This window comes from Lepidochelys kempii, chromosome 9 (assembly GCF_965140265.1).
Source record: "Lepidochelys kempii isolate rLepKem1 chromosome 9, rLepKem1.hap2, whole genome shotgun sequence".
Taxonomy (NCBI): domain Eukaryota; kingdom Metazoa; phylum Chordata; order Testudines; family Cheloniidae; genus Lepidochelys; species Lepidochelys kempii.
Window position 1 is genome coordinate 42,025,140 of NC_133264.1, and position 17,281 is coordinate 42,042,420.

General features: G+C 40.0%; 1 protein-coding gene across 17 annotated transcripts in view; it reads left to right on the forward strand.

The window, feature by feature from the left end:
• The window catches only part of PIK3CB (phosphatidylinositol-4,5-bisphosphate 3-kinase catalytic subunit beta), a 186,912-nt gene that overhangs the window by 99,844 nt on the left and 69,787 nt on the right, over positions 1-17,281 (forward strand). For 16 of the 17 annotated variants that reach the window (XM_073360002.1, XM_073359996.1, XM_073359999.1 and 13 more), the window contains 4 exons: positions 2,099-2,322; positions 6,710-6,889; positions 8,636-8,806; positions 9,734-9,823. In XM_073360002.1, the coding sequence (XP_073216103.1) occupies positions 2,099-2,322; positions 6,710-6,889; positions 8,636-8,806; positions 9,734-9,823 (665 nt within the window). The remainder of the gene's footprint in view (positions 1-2,098; positions 2,323-6,709; positions 6,890-8,635; positions 8,807-9,733; positions 9,824-17,281) is intronic. The other variant, XM_073360007.1, reaches the window with a different exon arrangement.

Genomic DNA, 17,281 nt, shown 5'->3' on the forward strand with positions numbered 1-17,281 from the left:
ATGGAGTCATTACTGCCATAGCCTGTTTAAACACTCCAAAAATAGTATTCTGAAAGATTCTTTGATTAATTATTTCAGTTTTTATGACTCTTCAAGATATTTATGTACAGAGCTAGCTTTGGGTTCCTATTTTGTGCTTTGGAAAAATGATGCATTCCACTATGAACTTGTAAGGTTAAACTCTGCCTGTTCTCAAAAGGTGCTTTAGCACAATTTGGAGAATATTTTTCAAAGTGTGAGAGAAATGTGGTGTTTTGTATATGCCCTTGCTTCATTAGGTATTGAAGAAGTAGAGCTGAGATCTTTCTGCTTTTGGTTTACATAGGTTTAGCAAAGCTAAACCAGTGAATTTGGTTTGTGCAAATTTTTAATCTTTTGGTTTTGACTGGAGTATCAGATTTGTACTAATTCAAAAATCACCAAGAGAAATGCCAGGGTAAACTTGTCTGTTTGCTACACCGTTAGCTTCTTGTAAGCCACCCAGACCATCTTCCCATCTTCTCCTTCTACTTCCTCCTAATTATTTGTGGGAGGGAGAACTGGTGGCTTGCAAACCCTTTCTCCTTGATGTCTTCAAGCTTTGTCTGGCCCCACTGCTTTACTTACTGTCTGCTGTCTTGCAGGATGAGAGGGAGCAGGGAGGTAAAGTGGTTTAATTTTGCTTATCTTCTGGGGTCAGGGAGTAAGAGTGCTCTCTCTTATTTAGCAGTGACATGGAGAGGCTTTTGTTCCTGCTGTTGAACTGAGTCCTTACCACAGACTGTATTAACATTTCCGCTCTCAAAACTTAATTAAAAATTGTATGGAATGCTCAATCCAGAATAGCCAGTTCACTCTTCAGCAGCTCTTCTGGTTCTGCAGGATGAACAGGGATAAAGTAAAGTTAAAACTTATTTAGTAAGCAAAATAAGCATAGAATCATAGGATTGGAAGGGACCTCAAGAGGTCACCTAGTCCAGTCCCCTGCACACATGGCAGGACTAAGTATTATCTAGACCATCCTTGACAGGTGTTTGTCCAACCTGCTCTTAAAAATCTCCAATGATGGAGATTCCACAACCTCCCTAGGCAATTTATACCAGTGCTTAACCACCCTGACAGTTAAGAAGTTTTTCCTAATGTCATATATGGTTCTGAACAAAAAAATCTTTGTCCAGGAGATTTGCAAAGCAGCCAAATTCTCTGCTGTATGTTTATGAAGTACCATTGCTTGGATTTGGCTTCAAGGAGAGGAATCTCAGTTTGGATTATTCGTTTTCTATAGGATTTCTGAGGTAGAAGAGGCCAAGCTCTTCTATCTTCTAGAATTTTTTATTCAGAATGTCTCTTTTAAAGTTATTTATCTAAATTTTATTAAAAATGGTGGAGTCTCCAAGTAAGATCCAGGGACCGCACTCTGGCAAGAAACCAAGGAATTCTCCCCTTTTTGGTAGCTAGGCTGGAGAGTAGGGCTTCTTGCCAGGATGTTACCCCTGGAACTCATTGGCCTCTGGATAATAGATGTCATTAAAACATTTCAAGCCCAGACTTGCTATAGTTTTAATAAGTCTCTTCAGAATCAAGTAAAAATGTTATGAGGTGAAGAGGAACACAAATGTAGTGTTTTAACTGCTTTATTTTAGAAATGGGGTGTGTTTTCTCCCCAGTTTTATGCATGACTTGTTCTAGGGCATATAAATTCTATAGAAAAATGCTGTATGCAAAATATTAAGTCTCTTGTAACATCTTATATAGGTTGTGGTAGTGACTCAATGGTTAACATTGCATTGCGATTTTCTTTTAGAACAGGACTAAAGTTCTTTGCATTACTGATTGAATTCCACTTCTGGTACAGAAACTGTCCAGGAGAGATTAGAATTTTCTGTGCTATTTTGGAAGTAAAAAATGTTTAGGTGGGAAGGCATGTGAACTGAGGCTAATGGCAAGTTCATTTAGCCTTAACTGGTGATTTTCTTTGTTTTTAGTGATTATGTTGATTTAAAAAAAAAGCACATAAACAATCTTAACTCTGTTAAAAAGATTTTGAGGGTGAGTGGGTGGGAATAGCTATACAATATTTATGCAACTAAATATTCCTTGTTTGATTGAATCTTTTTAGGCCTCCATGAGTTTGATGCCTTACAGGACCCTGAAGTGAAAGAATTCCGCAGTAAAATGCGGCGAATCAGTGAAGAGAAACTCCTGTCGCTTGTGGGCCTGTCTTGGATTGACTGGCTAAAGCACAGTTATCCTCCAGAACAAGAACCCTCAATCCCAGAAAACTTTCAAGATAAACTCTATGGTGGAAATCTTGTAGTGGCCATTCATTTCGATAAGTGCCAGGTAGAGTTACTAGATGCCAGAATAGGAGTCTTTTTACATACATGTACTTTTTGATTTGGGATCACAGTTCATATGTGAGCTACACTTCATGTTGGCTTGACGTGAGACAGTCTGCTCTTCAAGATAGGTCACCAGGATATAGGAAAATGGTACCCTGATCAAATACGTGGTGAACTGAATAAGGTTTAAAATACTGTAGTGTTTACTTCAGAACACAGATTCTGCCTTGGAAGTTCTTCGCCTTTGTTGGAGGGTGAGAAGAGGAAACCATCATTAGAAGTTGAGATTACTAGAGCAGAATACATTAATTGATAAAATGACATGCAATGATCATTCATGTATTAAGCAAATGTTGCTCTGTAAGAGGAATGCAATATGAATTACCTAATGTGAATTGATGGTAGAAACAATATCTGTCTGCAAACATATTTTATCTTTTTGTCTGATAGACACTGATTACGTTTTTAGCTGCATCTTCATGATTCTTTGTATTCTTTCATGTTTAATCAAAGTATAAAATGTAGTTCATTGTTGGCAGAACTTCTCTGGCCAATTCTTATTTCAATACTTTGCTAATGATTGATTTTAGGCCAAGGAAACACTAAGAATACTAAAAAACAGACTAGTAAACTGGCAGGTCCTGGAATACTTTTTTCTCATATTTAACAATATAACACACATATAACAATGGGTGTTACCATACACACTGTAACAAGAGTGATCAGGTAAGGTGAGCTATTCCAGCGGGGGGTACACGAAGTAAAACTATTTCCCCATGTTTATTTCCCCCCCCTACTGTTCCTCAAACATTCTTGTCAAAAGCTGGAAATGGCCTACCTTGATTATCACTACAAAAGGTTTCCCCCCGCTGGTAATAGCTCACCTTACCTGATCACTCTTGTTACAGTGTGTATGGTAACACCCATTGTTTCATGTTCTCTGTGTATATAAAATCTCTCCACTGTATTTTCCACTGCATGCATCCGATGAAGTGAGCTGCAGCTCACGAAAGCTTATGCTCAAATAAATTTGTTAGTCTCTAAGGTGCCACAAGTACTCCTTTTCTTTTTGCGGATACAGACTAACGCGGCTGCTGCTCTGAAACCTATACATTTCTAGAGAGCATGATATTTTATTAATCCATGGTAGCCTAGCAGTGTTTACATTGCCACAATTGTTCTATAACCCAGTGTTTGGCCGGGTTAGCGCTCTCCCAATCCACTACCCCTTTGATTTGTTTTAATAATACTATAGAATATTTGGATTAGCTAGTCCCCATTCTGTTTGAGTAGTTACGAACAAAGTATCTGCACTCACTTGTAGTCTTTTCTTATTCCATATTAATTCTAACAACCTCCTCTGTGTTCCTGTAGGGTTTTATCTGGGATGATCACGAGAACGATTTTGAAACAAGAAAGATAACAATGGCAAAAAAATATTCATTTTGATTGTGACTGTTCTTCCCAGCCAAGAAATTGCATACTTCCTCCAGCACTCCAGATCTTTTTGTTGAAGTAATGACATTTAAATTGTAGATTGTCTGAGATTTGAATCCCCAGGCATTTGAAAGAATTTGTTTCCCAATTGTACCCAAATGTTCTCTGGAGGAATGACTTCTTAGAGTCTGGCTCCCTTTGTTTTTACGGCACTAGAATGAATCAGGATGTCTGATTTTAAAAGAGAGTTCTCAAAACCATTGAGTACATGTGGTGCAAATTCTGACACAGTTCTTAACTATTCATACTCTTAAATCAACTGTTCCAATTTTAAACTTGATACTAATAAAATCTCTGATTGAAAAGTTATTGATTGGAAATAGTAAAGAAGAACTTTGCTGATCTGGTGAAAAAGAATGAGCCTGATTACATAGTTGAGGCTGGATAATGAGTGACAATACAACACTAACAACCTTCTTACATGTCCAGCTTAATAGGAAATTTCTCTTGTACCTTCCAACAAGGGCCTGGCTCCAGAGGCTCATGTATTTGTCACTTCCAGACTAATTTACTGTAATTCTTTGAATCTGAAGCAGATACAAAAACACGGTGAAAATTGTAGATAGTGCAGAATGTGGCTGCCTGCCTTCTCCATGGCTTAGTCTGCTGTGAACACATCAAATCTGTCTTGTGGTCCCTCCATTGCTTCCCAGTCCATTTCTGATGCCAGTTGGTTCCAATAGCCATTAATAGTCCAAGTCCTATTTTGTTACATTTGCGCTATCTGGATGTTTCTGTTTGTGGTTTGTTAGTTTTATAAAAGCAATAATCAGAAGAGAATTTAAAAAATAAAGGAGAATGGCATCTCCTTTCAACCAGAGAGAGCAAACTGAGGAATTACAAAAAGGGTTATCCCCAAAATAATTATCTAATAATCCCCAAGATTAGCTGCCTAGAATACATCAACAAACTATGATATTAATCAAACGGCTCCTTGATCTAGAGAGAAACCACCTCTCTCTCGCATTTAAATACATGTAAAGATACCCCCCTCCACCCCAAATAAGAGCCTGTAGTACAGCATCAGCAATTGTGGGGAGAGACTGCTTCACTCCCTGGCTCCCTCACATTAGTTATGGTGTGGGTGAGAAGACAAAAGAGGCCGCTGGGGTCTGGCAACAGCTGTAGGAAGGGAGGCTGATGTGGACCATACCATTTTGAAAGTGAGAAAATGTTGAATTGATTTTGACTTAGTTTATTATGGTTATAAGTTTCCATTTGAGAGGCTTGGCTTTTTACCAAGAAGTCTATATATAAATAAGACATAAGACAAAATAATGCAAGCTAGACCACACTACATTTGTAAATTACTTTTAGAATGATTACATATTTCTAGAGTATTCTTTAAATGAAAACTCTGTGTGAGTTGTTACAAATCAACTTGTGTATAACATATGCTGAGAAGGAAGAGAGGGAAGGTTTCTATGGAAGAAATATATTTCTCCTTTTTGAGACTTTTTAATTTCACCGTAACTTGTATCTGTGGTAGTCTCAAAGAAATTAATTTAGGTACAGTAACTATATAACTTTAGAGCAGCATGGGGAATATGCAGATAATCTCTGAAAACAATATAAAATGTTTCACTGAAAATTCAGGTTCTTCCGTAATTCTGTACATAATCGCATCAAGTATCTGGTAACCCCCCCACCCCAAAAATCAAATATCTTTTTTGAAATATAATTCTGGTAGCATAGCCTAATTTTTTAATTGCCTGCCTTTTTTTTTTTTATGCAAGATTTTACTTACAGGACAATTTGATAAATTTCTCTGTTAGATTGCATCTGTTTTGCCCACTTGTTGCATCTTGTATTTAGGCCATAATCCTGAAACTGACTTCATGGGTAGACTCCTGGGCTCATGCAGAGGCATTTGCAAGTTTGAGGCCTTGGGTCCCAATTCTGCAAAGATTTATGTACATGCTTAACTTTGTTCACTGTGACCAGTTCCATTCAGAACGTGCAGGATTGGGTTTTAGATTATAATCTTTTTTGGGCAGGGTCTGTCACTTGCTATTTGTCTTGACCTGGTTGAACCCACTAGGCACTGCTGCATGACCAATAATAATAACCAGTAGTTATTTACAGGCAAGTAACTTTATGATTTAAAGCATTCAAACTCACCAAGCTTAAAACAGATAGATATGATTACAAATATAGACTTTATTTTACATTTTCCTTATTTGAGCTTGGCTGCAAGTCAAGGGCTCCCAGAAACACTGTGTTCTCATATTATTGATCCCTTTGTGGTAAAATTTAAAAATAAAAATCATAAATAGAAAACACTAAAGTGTTAATTGTTTATTCAGTTTTGGTAGACTAATATTTCTACTTAAGATTTCGTGCTCTTAAAAAGTGTCTTGATCACAGCCAGGATTAGGAGATAACCATCTCATAGCTTCTAGGAGGGTTACTGTTTCACTTGCAATAGTTTTATACAGATTAACCATAGTTGCCTTTAATTATAATATTAAAAATAGATTTTCATATTTTTTTTCAGTTTCTTGAGAGTGCAAATATGAAATCTAGATACAGGCCAAAATGAGGTTATCTGTATATCTGAAGTAACCTTTCCTTGAGAGAATATATTCACACAAATAAAAGAACTTAAAATAGTAATAATAAAACTTATACACAAGCTTTGTATCAGGTTATGAATCCAACTATGACAGATACTTTTGCAACATTTACCAATATAATTAATATTCACTCCACTTGAAATATATTGAGCAAAATTTTCAAAAGCACCAAAGTGATTTAGGCTCCTAATTCACTTAGGTGCTTCTGAAAACTCTCACTTGTATGTACAGCATGGTATATATTTATATATTTTTCCTTTTAATACATTTCTATGAAAAGTTGTGTTAAATAGTCTCTCTTTTTTATGTTGTTAGGATGTATTTAGTTTTCAAGTATCTCCTAACATAAATCCTGTTAAGCTGAATGAATTGGCAATCCGAAAACGTTTGACTATCCATGGAAAGGAAGACGAAGTTGATCCTTATGACTATGTGTTGCAAATTAGTGGAAGACTGGAATATATTTTTGGTGACCGCCCATTAATTCAGTTCCAGGTATTGAAATTTTTTTGAATTCTAAATTTAAGACAAAAGTGGGTTTTGCCTGGAAACAAGGAAAATTAATTCACAATTATGCTGGAGTAACTTCTGGTTGAGGAATTTAACTTTTTCTATGAAGCTTCCTTCCAAATGGAATAAATTTGAGGAGATAATTGCTCCAAATTTGGTTTTGACATAGCTTGTGACACCACATAGTATTTAGAAATCACAGAGGTGTCAGGTTTATCGGGAGAGAAAGTATAACATTTTATTAATTGCATGGGCACACGACTCCATCTGTGTCTTCTCTGACTTCTGGAACATCTTGTTCAGACGAGGCATGTTCATGCATTAGTATATGAGTTAGTTCCTCCTGTAATAATAAAATACTGCATTTGCGTGTAAAAATCAAGATAGAAATATATGGTGGTTAAGCATATGGAGGCTTAGCTTCGGGGACTTGAATTTCCAGTATGAAACAGGCACCCTGAAAATCATCCTGAGGTGGTGTGACATGGTCAATTCTTGGCTATCATGTCATTTATTGGGTGTAGTTCTTTTGGATGACACCTTAAAAAACAAAGTTCTGCCTGCCCTGTGTGGACATTAATGATTCCTTGGCACTCACCTTCATGGTTAAACTCTCTGTCCTTGGCCATATTTTCCACTTCTCATTTCATCCACTATTATCTGGTGTTGTCCACGTGTACCAGTGTGTTGCCTCCTTGCGTTTGAGAGGTAGAAAACTTTTTCTAATATCTAAATCTTCCTTGCTGCAGATTAAGCAGAATACTTTAATCTACCTTCAGTGGACATGGAGGCCAATAGATCACCATCCTCTTTATAACAGCCCTTAACATACATATCAGGCCTGGACTCAGTCATCTTTTCTGAAGACTAAAAATATGCAGTTTTTGAAACCTTTTCTCATAGATCCTGTTTTCAAAATCTTTTAGTATTTTTGTTGCTCTTCTCTGGGCTCTCCAATTTGTCCACATCTTTCTTAAGGTGTAGTGCCCACAACTGCACACAGGACTCCAGCTGATGCCTCAGCAGTGCCAAATAGTGCAGAACAAAAACCTCCTGTGCCTTACATATGACATTCCTGTTAATACACCCCAGAATTTTTTGAAACTGCATCAACATGATGGCTCATAATCGATTTGTGATCCACTGTAACCCAGATCCTTTTCAGCAGTATTCCAGTTATTCCCCATTTTGTATTTGTGCACTTGATTTTTTCCTTCCTAAGTGAAGTGCTGTGGAGTTGTATTGAATTTAATCTTGTTGATTTCAGACCAACTCTCCAGTTTATTAAGGGCCTTCTGAATTCTAATCCTGTCCTCCAAAGTGCTTGCAAAGCCTCTCTGCTTGGTGTCATCCACAAATTATATAAGCATACTCTGTGCTATTATCTAAGTTATTAATAAAATATTGAACAGACCAAGGATAAATCTAAGCTGGACCCCAGTAAATATGTTCTCTATTTGGCCAAAAACCACTGATAACTACTCTTTGAGAATATTTTTTCAACAAGCTGTGCATCCACCTTATAGTAATTTCATCTAGACCACATTTCCCTAGTTTGTTTATGGGAATGTCATGTGGGGCTATGTCAAAAGCTTTCCTAAAATCATCTTAATTTAATTTTCTTAATTATCTGAAGTTCATGAGTCAAATTTAGCATGAGCTAAAATGGTTTTAAACAACAAGAATGGAATTATTATCAGCTTGTAACAACTATTTTCTGTCTGGCTTCAGTATATCCGTAAGTGTGTGATGAACAGGACTCTTCCTCACCTGACACTGGTTGAGTGTTGTAGCATAAAGAAAATGTGTGAACAGGAAATGATTGCCATAGAAGCTGCCATAAACCAAAAATCATCCAACCTTCCTCTTCCTCTGCTACCAAAAAAAACACGAACAGTTACTGTAAGTTGATATGGAGAACATTTACTAACAAAAGTAACGTAAGACACACCACTGATGACTTTTTTTCCTTTATGTATGTTTTTCCTCTCATACCTCTTTCCCAAGAGTCTCCTATTGTTGCTCAAGATGCTACATCAAGGATAAGAGGTCTTGGTGTCTTTACCCTGTCCTTTCCATTTTGATTCTTTTAACCTCTTCCAAATTTAAGCCCCTTTTCCACTAATACTGACAACACTTTTTACTACAAGCCAGAGGAGCAGGTGGTTACCTGTAACTAACCAGTGGAGAAGTTACATGAGGGAACGAATAATTCCCCAGCTTCATCTGCATGCCTGCTTTCCATCAGCTGCGGCCTTGTGTCTGCTTCTTAACCCAGATTTGCTGCACAGTGCTGCCACTTCAATAAACTCTGAAATATTTTTACAAATTCTTAACATCATGTATGACAATTGGATTTTTTAAAAATTTTATCAGTCTGTTAATTAAACTGCTACCCTCAGAATGTGATTGCAATTTCTATAAGTGTGAATCCTGGGAACAAGGAGAGACTTTGTTCAGTGATACAGTAGTTATTGCAAAGTTTTGTTTTTAAACGGCTTGTATGTATGCGAGATGAATAGGTTTGAAACTTACAGGAGGAAACATTTATTCTGATTTGTCAACCATCACAGCAGGCATATTTTAGTCCCAAGATGTGGTTTACGTGGGTTATTTTCTTTCCTGCTCCCTCAGGGCATCTGAAATGGTCTTGTGGCTATGATAGCTGAATTTTTCTTCATTCAATTCTTAAAAAAACAATTAGTTTTAATATTTAATCATGCATTTTTAGCTTTATCCATGAATATTGGAAAAATATTTAATATATAAAATACTAGATCATTAAATTGCATTTAAAAAAAGACTTCCACCTTTCTGTTTTCCTTGCAGCAGCTGACCCAGAGTGTGTGGGATATTAGCAACCCTTTCAAGATTATGCTGTTAAAGGGTAATAAATTGAACACAGAAGAAACTGCCAAAGTAAGTAATGTAGAGCCTAGCATCAGGAGATGTTCTTCTGACTGATCATTTTAATTTGCAAAGTGTTTACTGAATGTCAGCTAATAAAGGCTCCAGTTCAGCAAGGGCCTTAAGCAATATGCACATGAATAGTCTCAGTTGCACTATGCACCTGCCTACAATAAGACACATGCTTTAGTGCCTTGTCTAGTTTGTCCCTGATTTTCAGCAAATGTTTTTCTAATGTTTGGTGTGATGTTGGCACAAAAGGTATGCATGCAGATCAAGCTATTTTGATATAGACATGTATGCCTTATACACGAGCACAGATTAAATATGAATGCATTCTGATTCAACACTAGATATATAGTGTTTTATGTAGCTCTGATTAAACTTTATCTTATATAAGGCTAAGGGTATGTCTACACTATGGAAAAAGGTCGAATTTATAGAAGTCGGTTTTTTAGAAATCGGTATTATATATTCGAGTGTGTGTGTCCCCACAGAAAATGCTCTAAGTGCATTAAGTGCATTAACTCGGCAGAGTGCTTCCACAGTACCGAGGCTAGAGTCGACTTCCGGAGCGTTGCACTGTGGATAGCTATCCCACAGTTCCTGCAGTCTCCGCTGCCCATTGGAATTCTGGATTGAGATCCCAATGCCTGATGGAGCTAAAACATTGTCGCGGGTGGTTCTGGGTACATATCGTCAGGCCCCTGTTCCCTCCCTCCCTCCGTCAGAGCAACGGCAGACAATCGTTCCGCGCCTTTTTTCTGTGCGGACGCCATACCAAGGCAAGCATGGAGGCCGCTCAGCTCACTTTGGCAATTAGGAGCACATTAAACACCACATGCATTATCCAGCAGTATATGCAGCACCGGAACCTGGCAAAGCGATACCGGGCAAGGAGGCGACATCAGCGCGGTCACGTGAGTGATCAGGACATGGACACAGATTTCTCTGAAAGCATGGGCCCTGCCAATGCATGCATCATGGTGCTAATGGGGCAGGTTCATGCTGTGGAACGCCGATTCTGGGCTCGGGAAACAAGCACAGACTGGTGGGACCGCACAGTGTTGCAGGTCTGGGACGATTCCCAGTGGCTGCGAAACTTTCGCATGCGTAAGGGCACTTCCATGGAACTTTGTGACTTGCTTTCCCCTGCCCTGAAGCGCATGAATACCAAGATGAGAGCAGCCCTCACAGTTGAGAAGCGAGTGGCGATAGCCCTGTGGAAGCTTGCAACACCAGACAGCTACCGGTCAGTTGGGAATCAATTTGGAGTGGGCAGATCTATTGTGGGGGCTGCTGTGATGCAAGTAGCCCACGCAATCAAAGATCTGCTGATATCAAGGGTAGTGACCCTGGGAAATGTGCAGGTCATAGGGGATGGCTTTGCTGCAATGGGATTCCCTAACTGTGGTGGGGCCATAGATGGAACCCATATCCCTATCTTGGCACCGGAGCACCAAGCCGCTGAGTACATAAACCGCAAGGGGTACTTTTCAATAGTGCTGCAAGCTCTGGTGGATCACAAGGGACGTTTCACCAACATCAATGTGGGATGGCCGGGAAAGGTACATGACGCTCGCATCTTCAGGAACTCTGGTCTGTTTCAAAAGCTGGAAGGGACTTTATTCCCAGACCAGAAAATAACTGTTGGGGATGTTGAAATGCCTATATGTATCCTTGGGGACCCAGCCTACCCCTTAATGCCATGGCTCATGAAGCCGTACACAGGCAGCCTGGACAGTAGTCAGGAGCTGTTCAACTACAGGCTGAGCAAGTGCAGAATGGTGGTAGAATGTGCATTTGGACGTTTAAAGGCGCGCTGGCGCAGTTTACTGACTCGCTTAGACCTCAGCAAAACCAATATTCCCACTGTTATTACTGCTTGCTGCGTGCTCCACAATATCTGTGAGAGTAAGGGGGAGACATTTATGGCGGGGTGGGAGGTTGAGGCAAATCGCCTGGCTGCTGGTTACGCGCAGCCAGACACCAGGGCGGTTAGAAGAGCACAGGAGGGCGCGATACGCATCAGAGAAGCTTTGAAAACCCAGTTTCATGACTGGCCAGGCTACGGTGTGAAAGTTCTGTTTGTTTCTCCTTGATGAAACCCCCTGCCCCTTGGTTCACTCTACTTCCCTGTAAGCTAACCACCCTCCCCTCCTCCCTTCGATCACCACTTGCACAGGCAGTAAAGTCATTGTTGCTTCACATTCATGCATTCTTTATTCATTCATCACACAAATAGGGGGATGACTACCAAGGTAGCCCAGGAGGGGTGGTGGAGGAGGGAAGGAAAATGCCACACAGCACTTTGAAAGTTTACAACTTTAAAATTTATTGAATGCCAGCCTTCTTTTTTTTGGGCAATCCTCTGTGGCGGAGTGGCTGGTTGGCCGGTGGCCCCCCCACCGCGTTCTTGGGTGTCTGGGTGTGGAGGCTATGGAACTTGGGGAGGAGGGTGGTTGGTTACACAGGGGCTGTAGTGGTAGTCTGTGCTCCAGCTGCCTTTGCTGCAGCTCAACCATGCTCCAGTGTATGGCTGAGCTGCAGCAAAGGCAGCTGGAGCACAGACTGGTTTGGTCCTCCAGCAGCCTCAGCATTGAATCCTGCCTCCTCTCATCACGCTGCCGCCACTTACTCTCTTCAGCCCGCCACCTCTCCTCCCAGTCATTTTGTGCTTTCCTGCACTCTGACATTATTTGCCTCCACGCATTCGTCTGTGCTCTTGTCAGTGCGGGAGGACAGCATGAGCTCGGAGAACATTTCATCGTGAGTGCATTTTTTTTTCTTTCTAATCTTCACTAGCCTCTGGGAAGGAGAAGATCCTGTGATCATGGAAACACATGCAGCTGGTGGAGAAAAAAAAAGGGACAGCGGTATTTAAAAAGGCACATTTTATAAAACAGTGGCTACACTCTTTCAGGGTAATCCTTGCTGTTAACATTACATACATAGCACATGTGCTTTCGTTACAAGGTTGCATTTTGCCTCCCCCCACCGCGTGGCTACCCCCTCAACCCTCCCTGTGGCTAACAGCGGGGAACATTTCTGTTTAGCCACAGGCAAAAAGCCCAGCAGGAACGGGCTCCTCTGAGTGTCCCCTGAAGAAAAGCACTCTATTTCAACCAGGTGACCATGAATTATGTCTCACTCTCCTGAGGATAACACAGAGAGATAAAGAACGGATGTTGTTTGAATGCCAGCAAACATACACTGCAATGCTTTGTTGTACAATGATTCCCGAGTATGTGTTACTGGCCTGGAGTGGTAAAGTGTCCTACCATGAAGGACGCAATAAGGCTGCCCTCCCCAGAAATCTTTTGCAAAGGCTTTGGGAGTACATCCAGGAGAGCCGCGAATGCCAGGGCAAAGTAATCCTTTCACATGCTTGCTTTTAAACCATGTATAGTATTTTAAAAGGTACACTCACCGGAGGTCCCTTCTCTGCCTGCCGGGTCCAGGAAGCAGCCTTGGGTGGGTTCAGGGGGTACTGACTCCAGGTCCAGGGTGAGAAACAGTTCCTGGCTGTCGGGAAAACCGGTTTCTCTGCTTGCTTGCTGTGAGCTATCTACAACCTCCTCCTCCTCATCTTTTTCTTCTTCGTCCCCAAAACCTGCTTCCATGTTGCCTCCATCTCCATTGAAGGAGTCAAACAACACAGCTGGGGTAGTGGTGGCTGAACCCCCTAAAATGGCATGCAGCTCATCATAGAAACGGCATGTTTGGGGCTCTGACCCGGAGCGGCCGTTCGCCTCTCTGGTTTTCTGGTAGGCTTGCCTCAGCTCCTTAAGTTTCACGTGGCACTGCTTCGGGTCCCTGTTATGGCCTCTGTCCTTCATGCCCTGGGAGATTTTGACAAAGGTTTTGGCATTTCGAAAACTGGAACAGCATTCTGATAGCACGGATTCCTCTCCCCAAACAGCAATCAGATCCCGTACCTCCCGTTCGGTCCATGCTGGAGCTCTTTTGCGATTCTGGGACTCCATCATGGTCACCTGTGCTGATGAGCTCTGCATGGTCACCTGCAGCTTGCCATGCTGGCCAAACAGGAAATGAGATTTAAAAGTTCGCAGTTCTTTTCCTGTCTACCTGGCCAGTGCATCTGAGTTGAGAGTGCTGTCCAGAGCGGTCACAATGGAGCACTCTGGGATAGCTCCCGGAGGCCAATACCGTCGAATTGTGTCCACAGTACCCCAAATTCGAGCCGGCAAGGCCAATTTAAGTGCTAATCCACTTGTCAGGGGTGGAGTAAGGAAATCGATTTTAAGAGCCCTTTAAGTCGAAATAAAGGGCTTCATCGTGTGGACGGGTGCAGGTTTACATTGATTTAACGCTGCTAAATTCAACCTAAAGTCCTAGTGTAGACGAGGGCTAAGGGTCTAGATCACATGCTGCTGTGTAAACTATCCTGTTTTCAATTTTCTAAACATGCTGAACATAGCAAAAATTGCAACAGCACTTCCGGTAAAAATGTAGATGGCTACATCACAGACCACAAGTTGTTAACACATGGGAATTTATTGCACAGTCCCACACAATTTACATAAAGACCTTACAAACTCTTTGCCTCTGAAATAGAACAGCATGAATTTTCCTAATTTGTTTGGCTGATAATTTAATAAAGAATAGTCAGACTGAGGCCTGGTCTAAATTATAGAGTTAGGTTAATGTAAGCTGCCTTAAGTATCTGAGCACCTTGCATATACAATGAATATCAATAGTAAATTCCCTTGTCAACATCATGCAGTCTCTGGATTTTCTTCCATTTTTAGATTTAAATATAGATTTATTTTTTTTAGAGCTAAATATAAGAGAGTTTCTGTTAAAAACTAATTCATGACTACTCATTGTCCAACTTCTCAATCTTATTTTAGTTTCATTCATGTACTCTGGAGTACTTAGATACACACCACAGTGCCTCATAAAGTATTATAGACTCATAATTGGCTGAAAACTTCAGAAAACCTCTTTCTACATTTTAATTATGGAGCTTTAAGCAAAACCAGTTTCTCATCTCTTCATTCTTAAAATGAGTCATTAGTAAATCTCAAAAGATTTGATGATATGGTGCTAATAAAATTCTCAAAGCTTCTATGCTTGTCTGAACCTTTGGGGCTTGGACTGGGAACCTTCAGAGGTAAGGATCTCTTGAAATTTCTGGCATTTCTTCATTTTGGCATGAACACACATACTATGACAGCAGCTTTTAAGTTGCCTTGAAATAGGTCCATCTTCCTGGTTCTTTGCTTTTAATGAATGACTGAAATATACTCTTATCTTGAAATTTGATCTTTTGTTACAATGGAATGCACCCTGAACTTTCTGATAATTCCATAGTGATCCTCTTATCACACGTGGACGAGGAGGAGGAGTTCACTAGTGTTGCTGTTGCTGATTGATGCATGTATGCACAGTGTTTTATTACCTTGCTTTTTCATGGCCTACTTTACTACAAAGTTTAGATTAAATGATTCTGCACATGCTACAAATACATTTGACTCATGGCAAGCAGGCTGAACAGAAGACTATATTTTAAAAATAGAAAAGAGCCGGACTTCTGTAATTTTGGATTATTTGTTTTTTTCACAACTTTGATATAACAGATTGTGACAGACTCTTCCACAAATACAGAATTGGGGTACAATTCCTTATTTTCTAGCATTTAAATTGAAGATATAGAAGACACATAGGTGTAGTTTCTTTTGACCAAATGTCAGTATCATCTTCCTCTTCTAGGCTCTAACCTCTGTTTGGTGTCAACCATGTTGGATAAGTAATACAAAATTTTTCCACAGTTTTAAAATATCAGTTTTGTCTTCGAAGTTCCAGTTCTTTAATTAGATTAGGCCATATTTGCACTGAGATTTTGACACGAGTTTCACAACCCCACTCTGATCTATAGATTCTTATATAACTCCTATCACTGTAGAATCTGAATGCTTTCCAATAGTGCACTATCATCAGTCACGTGGTTTGTTCCCTTTCTCCCTAGAGGGAAAATTGTGTGTGTTGTGCAGGATTTTGTTTTTGGTAAGGTTTTGTTGTTTTTTTTTTAATGTACACATTCCTGTGTGTTGAGAGAAAGTGAGATTGAGGGCTTGCATTGGAACAGAAGGTGATGTGGGTAGTAAAGGTCCTTAATTCATGTGGGAGTTCACTCTACAATCTCCAGCCAGCCCCTGAGAAAGCAGTCTCCTGCAGAGATGAGCTGTGCCCTTATAATATAAAGTTCCATAGTGGCTGAGTAGCTGAGTTGTTGTCCATGGTTCTCCTCTCAGAGCTTTAGGTACACAAGCCCAAACTACTGAGCACCTTGAAGATCAAGCCAAAAGTCTACTCAGCAATGAGAGAGCCCCACGACCTAAGGCCTGCAAGCCTAAGTCAGCTGGCCCGGGCCAGATACAGGTTTTTCTTTGCTGTGTAGACATACACAGAGGAACAGGGACTTAATCATGAGCCTCTACCACAACAATGATAGCCTGTAGAGCAGACTCATTTTATCTGTGGTATTTCTTTCTGGACCAGAAATAAGGAATTGTCAGAAATCTCACCAGGGAGGCATTAAGATTTCCTTCACAGTTTTACAGACCTGAATAATTTGGATAAGCATCTAACTTTTTGAAGTTCATCCAACTCATCACTACCCTTACCATGCATTTAATCCTGTCCAGAACTGAATTGTAAATCCACATACATGTTTTTGCTTTTTTTAATGGGTTTTCAAGGCAACAGTTTCAATGGGAATATATACGATTTTTTAGAATAAAAAGGGGAAAAACACCTCACCATGAGTTTACCTTTTTGTATCCAGGTTTTGTAATTGTTTTGCTTTAGCATGTTGACTTTGTATAGAACAAAAGGCTTACCTTGAATTAAAGTAGAAAATAGAAAACAAGGTTAGTAGTTTGGACCTGACGCCTTTTCCAGGAAATATTTTAAAGGGAAGAATTGAAGTCAATCCTCTTACTCATTAGCTCAAAAAAGAAGCAACTATAAAATACTGTCAGCACTTTTCTGCACATAGCTAAATACATATAATTTTATCACTACAAGTTCAGTTTAATACTTATTCTGCCAATACAAGCTATGCGTGAACACCAGCAATAATAGACACCAAAAGTGAAGTAATTTTTTTCAAGATTTGATTTAGTTTCCTGTACAGTGTATGTTTTTAGGTTAATAAATACTCTGTTTTTAATAGACCTGGGCAGGATATGGAAATCACTTCCTGCAAAAAAAAAAAAAAAAAAAAAAAAGGGGGGGGGGAGGTTTGGAATAAAAATTTAATTCTAAATCAGGACAAAATATCAAAATGTAAAATTTCTCATGGGTATGGTTTTTGGCTTCCTGGCTGCCTGCCCGGAAGGCCTATTTCACTTGTGAAATTGACAAGAGCCTGCCAGCCAGACAGAGGGCCCCAGTGCTCAGCCTCCCTTCCCCTCCCCTACCTCCAGGGTCGGAGAAGCTAAG